Source organism: Ursus maritimus, unplaced genomic scaffold (assembly GCF_017311325.1).
Source record: "Ursus maritimus isolate PB19 unplaced genomic scaffold, ASM1731132v1 scaffold_6, whole genome shotgun sequence".
Taxonomy (NCBI): domain Eukaryota; kingdom Metazoa; phylum Chordata; class Mammalia; order Carnivora; family Ursidae; genus Ursus; species Ursus maritimus.
The window spans coordinates 38,712,908-38,723,146 of record NW_024426774.1 but is presented as its reverse complement, the minus strand read 5'-3'; the positions used below and the strand labels follow the sequence as shown (position 1 = coordinate 38,723,146).

Here is a 10,239-nt window from a genome sequence, read left to right as displayed (position 1 = left end):
CGGGGGGGGGGGGGGGGGGGGCTGTTCTTCCGTCTCCTGCCTGTGAAAAACACAACCCCAGGCTCCCACTCTCCTGTCCCCGCCCACCGCTGCTCTAGCACCGTTAGGCGGCCAGGAGGCCCAGCCTAAGCTGGCTCAGGGCTGCAGGAGGGTCTCGGGCTGATGGCCTCCAGTCTTCCCCTAATGGCTTTAAGTTATGAGCGGATTACTGGGCTCCATGCTATACGGACCACACATTTGAACACTACTTTCTTATAAGCCCTGATTTCCATATTACATAACACGAGCCATCTAGTGAATGACTGCATGATTCCTCACGCGCTGTAAAGGCGAGCACCAGACCTCGAAATGGTAAGCGGTGCAGATGAACAAGGGCAAACAGCATTACTGACCCCTGGCGTGGAGGGTTCAGGTAGGAGAGGAGGGAACAAGAGCACCATGGAGGAGGGTGACAGCCTCTCCGAGAGCCACCTGATGTCCTCTGGACCTAAGCAGCTGGGCTTCCCCACCTCTCAACAAATGACCCCAGGCCAGTTTTCTGGAAACGGCTCCCACAAAGTCTTACCCTTTGTTCCCATTCCCAGGACCATCATCTGCCTGAAGTGTAATTCGGCCACTGGCTGCTCTGCTTAATTTGTTGAACGAGTATTTGTTGACCTAAAATGCGCCAAATCCTCTGCTAGGCCTTGGGGACACTACAGGGGATCAGATGTGATGCCTGTCTACTGGGAAAGCGGCTGGCCTGAAAGAAGTTGGCTTTCCCCATAGAGGCTACAGAAAACTGAGTGCTCTGTATAGTGTGAGCATAGACTTTATCGTGCAAAACAGGCCACTTCTGAGCTTGAAGTGAGGCACGGTAACAGTGGCGGCAGGACCGTAGGCACGCGCTGACGGGGGAAGGGGAGCGTGGGCTTCCAGAGCCACGGAGGCGCCCAGGGCTGCTCTGGAGCTGCAGGGGCACCCGTGGCCTGCGTCCCAGCATCCAGGGCTGACCTCACCGCCAGCTCCCCCTCGCCAGGTGCAGTGGGGGTAGTCATGGGGAAAATGGGGGGCCCAGGAGTGAGACCCTGCAGGTCTTCAGAAGCCCTTAAGAATAGCAACTACCTCCCCCCAGCCCCTCCTCTCCTTTTTCTCCAGCTAGAAGGATGTGATCCGGGAACCAAATATCTGGCAGAAAATGAGAACCCTGGGTCCCAAATCAAGCACACAACGATGGTATCAAGGCTTTTTTCTCCACGCCAGGCTTAGCCTCCCTTACTGACACAGTATCAGACTGATACAGTCCCCACTCAGACAACTTCCCCTCCAAACCATCCCCAGGAACCGCCTCAAGGCTCAGCAGTGGAATTAAGAAAAGTGCTCCCATTCACACAGGCTCACTCTGCCTGAGCACCCCTCCCCCACACCTGATGCCAACTGGCACTGCCTGCCCCAGAGGCCACCAGATACCTGGTTCTCATCTCTGAGAGGGAGACAGACCTATGAGAATCCCACCCCCAAAGCAGCTGGAAACAAAGGAGTCCCAGCACCTGGGGTCTCCTGAGTTAAGCATCTCACTGCCACTGCCTGAAATGTTCTCAAACGGGGATTCATCTGAGGCAGCATCTAACTTCCCGCCCAAGCGGGGCAATTGGGTTTTTTTGCCAGATGGGGCTGGCGCCATTAGATAAGATACATAAAAGCAAGCAGTAAACGTTGTAACTGTAACTGGATAGTGAAGGGAGGGCAACATGGCTACCAAGGGAGGAGGCCTGGAGGAGGGGAGGGCAGTGGGACCCATCAGAGGACAGAGCCAGGGTTCAGAGGTCCTGGGAGACAGGGAGGCATGAGGTACCAAAGGCCAAGTCTGTCAGTCCACATAGCCCTGTCCAGCTGCCCTGCCACTGGCCAGTCTGCCTCCCCCCACTCAGCTCACGCGGTGTGAGGGGAGGGAGGCCTTCGCTGGCAGCAGATGCTAGCTGAGGCCCCGCTAAGTGAGGCAAAGGGATGAGAAGGCTGGATTTCGGTCCTACACATCACATACCTTAGAGACCATCACAACTGCCACCTGCCCTCTCGCCCGTGAGGAAACCCAGGACATCACTTTTCTACTGAACCCACCGTGCTGCCCACCCTCCCCAGCTCCTCCAGAGCAGCCACAGGCCCACCCTCTGGAGCGGAGAGCTCTTCCCACGGCTCTCTGGGCTCCTCCATGTGCCACTGAAGGCCATGGTTTCCACCCCAACCACATCACTCTCCACCTCACACCCCAGCCAGAGGTCTTCATCTGGAACCATCTCTTACCCTCCTGGACTATGAGTCCCCTCCCAGCCAGCTGGCCTCCTGCCCTCAGATCATACCAGTAGCTTCTAGTTACGTGATATTCTAAAGTCCATTTCAAAATGGTAACATCTCATTCAACTCTGGCTCAGCTACTCTGTTCCCTGTGGGCTGGCCTGCTCTCCTGCACCTTTTAGTGAGGCCTTTTCTCTGGAAGCTCCACATTCCTTAGTCCATAGGGGGCCAAGAGCCCAGGTTTTCGAGTCAGACACACCAGTGTTCTCATCTCAGCTTCACTACTTTCACCTGAGTGGCCTTGGGAAGTCACTTCCCCTCACTTCCCCACCTCCTGCATAAACATTAGGATGATGACATCTCTCCCCCAGGTGGGAATGAGGATCACATGCAATGACAAAAGGAAAGCTTCTCACACAGACTTACCAAGGCCTCACCCATAGCTATGCCTACTGCCCCCTCACCCCAAAATCAGGCTTCTATATTTTTGGACACAGCCTATCAGAAGAGATGACTGCATTGAGTATTATTTCTGTCTGGGCCCCAGATTTCAAGCACAAGCCCAGAGCTCAAGGGACAGAAGAAAGCCAGAAGGGTACTCCTCCTGCAGCGTCAGCCCCAATAAGGAGCTCATTCCTGAAAGAGGCAAAAAAAAAATATATATATATATATATATGACCTTGGGTCCCAAATAAAACACACAACAATTACAGCAAGACTTTCTTCTCCATGCCAGCCTTAGCTTCCCTTACTGATACTGTCCGACCAGGCTTTCCCACTCAAAATAAGTGAGAAATTAAGGCAAAAAGTAGGATTCATACCACAAACTTAGTGAAAGCCCAAGAAATGTTCCTTTAGGACGCTACCCACCATCACAAACTATTAGATGACTTAAGATCTGGAGAAACTAGAAATGGGCAAACTGGAATGGGAGCCTTGAAAGAGGAGAGGGCAAAGCGGGTGAGGTTATAGGGGAGAGAGGGTAAATATGCCAAGAATGGAATGAGAGATAAGGACCAAGGGCTCTTGGGGGGTGACACAATACAAAGGAAGCTGCTTCCCAACCCCTAACCACGGAGGCCCTGCTGGGAACAGATGCTGGCGACGGTGTGCTCGTGCCCCCATTCTCCTTAAGGACCGTCAGGGGCAGTCAGGAGGAGTGGGCTGGGCAGCCCCAGAGGGGTGCTGTTGGGAGCGCGGAAGAGCAACGCAGCCCAGTCTCTCACCTGGCAGGCCGCGGGCGTTGTCAGGCAGCAGGTGCTTATACGTATTGAAGAGTCCCGCATCGGAGATCACGAGGGGGCAATAGATGGTCACCAGCTCCCGACCCTTCTTCACAGTGACGCCTGCAGGCACAAGAGCTTGGTTGAGGTTCTGTGCACTCCAGGAGGAAGAGAAAGGTCCAGATTTCACACAGATCTCTCCCAGCCTACACTTCATGTTCTCAGACATGGACATGCAGCCCACCGAGGGCCAGGCAGGCAGGCTGCGGGCAAAACTGCAAAGCGAGGGCAACATCTTCAAGCACTCTCCGCCTATCCCAAGCTGCTCCTGCCCTTACCCTCCCTGGCTCTCTCCCCACCCTGTGTGGGCTCCCTTTGCTTTAGCCAACCCGACAACCTCCACACTAAACCCAACGAAGCTCATGGGCTGAAGCCCTTTCCACTGGAATCACAGGCCCTTCTTCCCTGCCACCACCAGAGTTCTATTTCCAAAATACTCTGAAAGCCTCTGGCGCCACCACGACCTCTGTAAGATAAACTCCAAAGTCTTGTACCGGCCTTCCAAGGTCTGGGCCCTTCTGTGTCTCCAGCCCCATCTCTGGCCACACTCACTAAATTATTAGGGGGCAGCGTATGAAACAGCTGATAGTCAACAATTTTTGACCTATAAAAATGGCAGTTTCTGGGGCACCTGGGTGGCTCAGTTGGTTAAGCATCTGACTTGGATCTTGATCTCAGGGTTGTGAGTTTGAGCCCCATGTTGGGCTCCACTCTGGGCGTGGAGCCTACTTAAAAAAAAAAAAAAAAAAACAGTTTCTTAAGGTTCAACCTACTACTTCCAGATGCCAAAAAATACTCAGCTCTTTCATACATCTGTAGCTTTGCACATTCTATTCCCCTTGCCTGGAATAACATCCCAAAACCTCCGGCTAGCTTCTTCTCACCTTTTATGAGCTGGCTCAAGCCCCTCTGCCCTCCTCCCTCCATCCCTAGTGTGTGCCTCTATCTGACACTTTACATTATATCTCAGGGATCTTCCCTCTGAGGCTGGAAACTTCTTGAGTTACAGATTTTCTTTATAACCAGCTTATGTTTCTGTCTCCATCTTTTATCACCTAGCACCTGAAAAATATAAGTAATATTCTGAACTGAACCTAATTAAATCGATCAACCCTCCTTGCTTCATGGATCTCTTTTGGCCAGAAGGAGAGCTTGCTCTGGACATCAGAGAAAAGCTCACAGAACTGAGAGCCACCTCTCCCTTATCACCCGGCAACTTCCTGGTCTCTTCCACACATGCATTCTCAGAGATCGCTCCTGGCCTTTTCTCCCTTGATTGTGTGTGTGTATGTGTGCATGTGTGTGTGTGTGTGTGTGCGTGTGTGTGTGTGTACGCACGTGCACCGGGCCATCCACTCCCCTCCTCCTCCTTGCAAGATTCCTCTGGTGAGTTCACTGTCACTTCAGCCCTGTTCTCTCAGGCCTCTCTCTGTCTCCTTCCCTGATGCTTCTTGAAGCAGCCCCCCGTCATGGATGGCCTGTTTGTTCTGTTATCAGAGTCCTACCCCACATACACCTTCTCCTCACAGAATTCATCCACAGTGGAATTTTGACTCTCTGTGCAGGTAGCAGTAGAGACCTGAGCCAGGCTAACAAGATTCTTGGCTCCACCTGCCATTTACAGATTGAGGGCAGGGCATCTCCCTCTGGAGTGCCCAGGTTACTTATTCACTCCTTCATGGAACAAACATGTGGTGAGCCTCCATTATGTGCTAAGATCAACAAAGATTACAGAGACACAGCCCCTCTATTCAAGGAGGTTCTGGATTACTGGATAACTATTTTTACCTATTGAATAAATGATTAAATGCTGTTCTCTGGGGGAACAGTCAATGCTTTATCCTTCCTGCCTCCTTTCTACCTCCAGACTAATCCCTCTCCCCAAGCCCCTGCTCCGGGCAGTTTCACCTTGTGGCTGCAGTGCTTGATTCTCTCTGCACCCGAGTTCTGTCCCACCCCAGCCCGGGGACCGGGAAGCATGACACAGGGCTCTCACCACAGGCTTTCCCAGCTGAGTCCAGCAACACACTCTGCACAGTGGCACTGGTCAGGACGGCGCCCCCGGCCCGCTGGATCACAGGGATGGTGTGGAAAGCGATTTCACTGGCACCCCCTCGGGGATAAAAGGCCCCTCCTATGTAGTGGCGAACCACCAGAGCATGCATGGAAAAGGCACTGTGGCTGGGGGTCACACCTACAGAAGGAAGGAAGGGGTGATGAGGCAAGAGCAGGCGGCAGCGCCGTTTAGAAAGGAACACAGCTGCCTGTCAAAAAGCGCGCAGCCTGAGTCTACCCATCCCAGGAACCAAATGATCCCCAGGGCTAAGGGCAGCCAGGGGGCCAGTTTCCATCCAAACACAGGGCACCTGACAGATTCTGGGGCCAGGGGGAATGTCCTCCCTGCAAAGCGCCATGCTGCCAAGGCGAGGGAGGACACCGTTGGTTGAAAAGGAAAGCCATCCAGGGCGCGGATGAAGGGAGTTTTTACCAGGGAGTCCGGCAGGTAGTTGGCCAGACTTCTCATCCAGAAGCTCCAGAGGACCTTGGGTATATACTGCTCCATCTCAGTCAAGTAGGCTCAGGAAGAAAGGCTGAGAGCCAAGAGAGCAGCATCTCCTCCTCCAGGAGCCGCCCAGGACCCAAGGCCGGTACCCACCGTAAGCGGGGAAGATGTAACTCAGCACCACCCGGAGCTCCGGCGAGGCTGGCAGCTGCCGCAGGACGTCGGCCAGGCTCTGGGTGGACGCGCGAAGGAATGGAAGGAAACGGGTGAGCAGCCCACACTTGCTGAGGAGCTGAGCTATGCCCAACGGGAGCATCTTCAACAAGATGGCGTGGGTGGCTCCACGGGACACCACCTGAGGGAACAAATGAGCCGTGAGAACAGGTCCCACCTCCAGAATGGCTGTAACCGAATCACCATTCCGGTAGCCTGCACCAGCCCAGCGCCAGGACCCAGCACCACTTAGCCCTGGCTGAACTAGGATTTTTAAAAATCTGTCCTCTGTGAATTGTCCCCATTCCACATTCAGATAAGTCCTTTTCTGCTTTTCAGTTTCCTGCCCAAATTCCTTTTGAAAAATCCCATCTGATCTCCGAGAAAGTAAAAAAGGGTGTGATCTCGGGGGACTGGGTGGCGCAGTCGTTAAGCGTCTGCCTTCGGCTCGGGTCATGATCCCAGGGTCCTGAGATCAAGCCCCATATCGGGCTCCCTGCTCGGCGGGAGGCCTGCTTCTCCCTCTCCCTTTGCTGCTCGCCCTGCTTGTGTTCCCTCTCTTGCTGTGTCTCTGTCAAACAAATCCTAAAAAAAATTAAAAAATAAAAAATAAATTAAAAAAGGGTGTGATCTGACCACAGAGGTAGAAGCAGCCTTGTCAAAAAGGAGAACAGGGTGCCCCCCAGAGGCCAGAGTGAGTGGCAGCCGCAGAGTCCAGGCTCCAGAGACAGGGCCCAGCTGGGCACCGAGGCCAACTAAGGATAGGGGCTGAGTTCAGGGCAGACTTGACTGTTCCTCCCTTCCTGCCTCGCCCACCAGTCACTCCACTAATGAAGAAGGGCAGCCTTGTCAGGAATAAACGGGGCCCTCAGCATGTCCATGTTACCTTAACCAGCTTCACATATTTGTCAATGGCAGCTTCTTCCTGGGGAAACTTCTCCTTGAGGCCCTGAATATAAGCTTTCTCCCCACTGTACATGGGGAACTCCTTTCGGCCATTGGGCCCTTCTAGTACCACGATGTCAAAGGGAGAGGACAAGGCAGCCCACTCCAGCTGCCCCTCCGTGATCTGGTCCAAGACAAAACGGAAAATGTTGTCCTCTTGCATGGACCCAACATAATGGATTCCTATTGGGAGACAGAAAAACAAGGTGTCATAGGGATGAGGGGACTGACCCCCTGGAAAGGTGGATAAGGAAGCAAGGTGAAAGAGGTAGTCCTGCCTGGCTGAGTCCATGTCCAGAGGGTGCTACCCACCCTTTCGGGGGGGGGGGGGAGTTGCAACAGAAGCCACCAAATCTCTGCCAGTTCAGCACCCAGTGGTTATGGATGTCAGGCAAAGAAAGTGATGCCTCTGAAACAACAGAAATATCCAGGATCCTCCCACAGTGGCTGCCCCCAGCCTCGTGAAGAGAGAGCCATGCTCCCAACCCCTTGCCACAGAAACCTTACCTGTGTCAAATTCAACGCCTTTCTGTCCGAAGGTATGACAGCAGCCTCCTGCTTTGCTATGCTGCTCCAGCACCAGAACTCGCTTGCCAGCTTTGGCCAGAATTGCAGCAGCAGCCAGGCCCCCAAAGCCACTGCCAATCACCACTGCGTCCAGCTTCTCTGGCACCTGGCTGGCTGCAAAAGCTACAGTGGAGGGAAGAGATGGAAGGTGAGCTTCTCAGGCAGGGGCAGCGAGAAAGCAAAGAGGTGGAAACCAAGGAAGACTTTGCTAGCTTATACAATGCAAGGAAACTCTGGAGAGTTGGGCATGGAGCCACTGACTGAAATCACTCCACCCACTCACCTGGGACAGTCTCGGGACCAGCCAGGCGGATTAAAGACAGCGATTTGGTTTGAGATGAATTGATGTAATCAAAACCAATATGTCCCTGGGGATTTTCCCTACTATCAAAGAAAGTAGGAATCAGTAAACCACGACACAAAAGCAGAAAGCTGACGGTAACACAGGCTGAGAAACTGAAGCGCAGGTAGAGAGCTAGGAAAGAAAGAAACGAGGAGGGGGGGGCAGAGGAGCATGTTGGGGGCAGGCTGCTGGCTCATGGAACTGGCTGTTCACAAGTTTGGAATGGGTCCTTTGGAAAATACAGGGTCTGCAGGCACCAGTGGAGCAGCCTGGTCCCATGATGGTTCTTCGAGATCCTGAAGCAGAGGCTTGAGCAGGACAGAGCTGAGAAATCGCAGCACCATCCCTTCCTATCCCAGGAAGTCTAGAGGCAGAACTAAGGGGCCAGCACCTAAACAAGATGAACCCAGACAGCGCGTTTCCAACCCCAGATCTGTTTTTAAAGATCACTCCTGAAGAACTGAGATTTGGAATTTTTCAAGCTGCACAAGAACTTGGAAAACTTTTCAAACATTTTTAGAGAAACCTATAGTGAAAAACACATTTTATATCACAACCCAAAAGAGTCCACCTATGTCACTAGATGTGTCACACAGAATTCTAAAATTTATAAGTAGGAGGGACCTTGGAGATCAAAGAGGAGATCTCTTTTTTTTAAAGCAGCAGAACTCTTTCTTTAAACCTTTTGAGGAACCCCAAAATATGTCCTAAAGATGAGAGTGGAGATACTCTGGTTGACCAAGAAGCAGCTCTGAGCCTGAGGCATCCTGCTGAGATTCTCCCAAAGTTTTAGAACCAGGGTTCAACCATATGATTTGGGAGGAGGCATAACCAGTCAAATCACTTGTTGGGCAAAATACCATTTCCCACACAGGTTGGAAGAAATGTGCAGCTCCTCCATGCCCCTGAACCATGGGGGAGGATTAGTGAAAAAGTTAAGGTCCAATAAACCAAATGGGGGGAAGGTCTCTTGCCTATCCTGCAGGTCGTGGACCTGTTCTTGGCTATACCATGACCTTGGGATGCCGAGGACGGGACCGCGCCCATGGGGCCACTATGGCCCCGGGCCTGCCAGAGCGTAGGCTCTCACCGGTAGCAGACAGTAAGGCAGGGCGCCTCCCCGTGCAAGGAAGCCCTCCCAACACTTTACATATGGGGAAACTGAGGCCCAGGTAGACAGCGGCTCGACCTGCCGGAATGGGAATGCAAGCCACCCAAATGCAGCCTTGCAGCCTAGGGTCCCTTCCCGCTGACCTCGCTTGAGAACCTTCTTTCTGGCCTCCTTGTCGGTCACCAGCGGCGCAGGGGGACGCCTGACGTCCTCGGAGAAGGGGTTCGGGGAGCCGCCTGCGGACAGCCGCAGGTGCCCTTTGCAGAGGACCGCCAGCAGCAGCAGCAGGGCCAGCAGCAGCAGCGAAAGCCACATGGCGCTGGCGGGGTCCGAGGACGTGGTCCGCTGCCACCGCGCCCAGCTTCTGCGGCTGGGACTCCGCTGAGCCTCTGTGCCCTTCCGGGCAGGAGGGGTTGGGTGAGAGGCGGAGGCAGCCTCGACCACTGATGAGCCAGAACCCTCCCGGCCAGGAGCCAGGAGTGCGCGCAGACTGGCCCTCCCGGCGTCTTCCACGGCTCTCGCCAGTGCCAAGCGTCCCTGGCGGCCGGGAGGGGGGGCGCTCTGGGCGGAGAGGCTGCGCGGGGACGCGGTGCGCACGCGCGGGGAGGCGCGGCCGGCGGCCTGACCCGACGCCACGACTCGGGAGTTGTGGGGCCGCGGCCGGGAACCCCCGGCTCTGTGGAGCAGGCGTGGGTGGAGATGGTCGCCCCGGGCCGAGACGAGGCCGGGAGCTGCAAGGCTGAGAGAGAATCCCGCCCGGGACCCAGGAGGCCTGGGTTCTGGTCTGCGCTCTGCCGTGGGCTCGCCCAATGACCCGAGGCAAGTTGCTTACCTGTTTTCCGCACCAACTGGTGAGGAGGTTTCCGCCGGAACCCACACAGCCCCAGGCTGGCGGGGTACCTTGATGGAGTGAGATCCCTGCTGAGATCCGCGCGTCCCAGCCGGCGAGCACCCGGCCCTGTGCCCCCCCCCCCCCCCCCCCCCCCCCCCCCCCCCCCCC

The 10,239-nt window shown here is 54.7% G+C and overlaps 1 protein-coding gene across 2 annotated transcripts in view; it reads right to left on the bottom strand.

Annotated features, from left to right (window-relative positions):
* RETSAT (retinol saturase) overlaps window positions 1-9,706 on the bottom strand; it is a 13,057-nt gene extending 3,351 nt beyond the window's left edge. For both annotated transcript variants that reach the window (XM_040623245.1, XM_008700063.2), the window contains exons 1-6: window positions 9,383-9,706; window positions 7,726-7,908; window positions 7,160-7,401; window positions 6,214-6,415; window positions 5,554-5,751; window positions 3,501-3,620 (exon numbers count right to left, since the gene is read on the bottom strand). In XM_040623245.1, coding sequence (XP_040479179.1) covers window positions 3,501-3,620; window positions 5,554-5,751; window positions 6,214-6,415; window positions 7,160-7,401; window positions 7,726-7,908; window positions 9,383-9,554 — 1,117 coding nt within the window. In that variant the 5' untranslated portion in view covers window positions 9,555-9,706. The remainder of the gene's footprint in view (window positions 1-3,500; window positions 3,621-5,553; window positions 5,752-6,213; window positions 6,416-7,159; window positions 7,402-7,725; window positions 7,909-9,382) is intronic.
* Window positions 9,707-10,239: the final 533 nt, after the last annotated feature.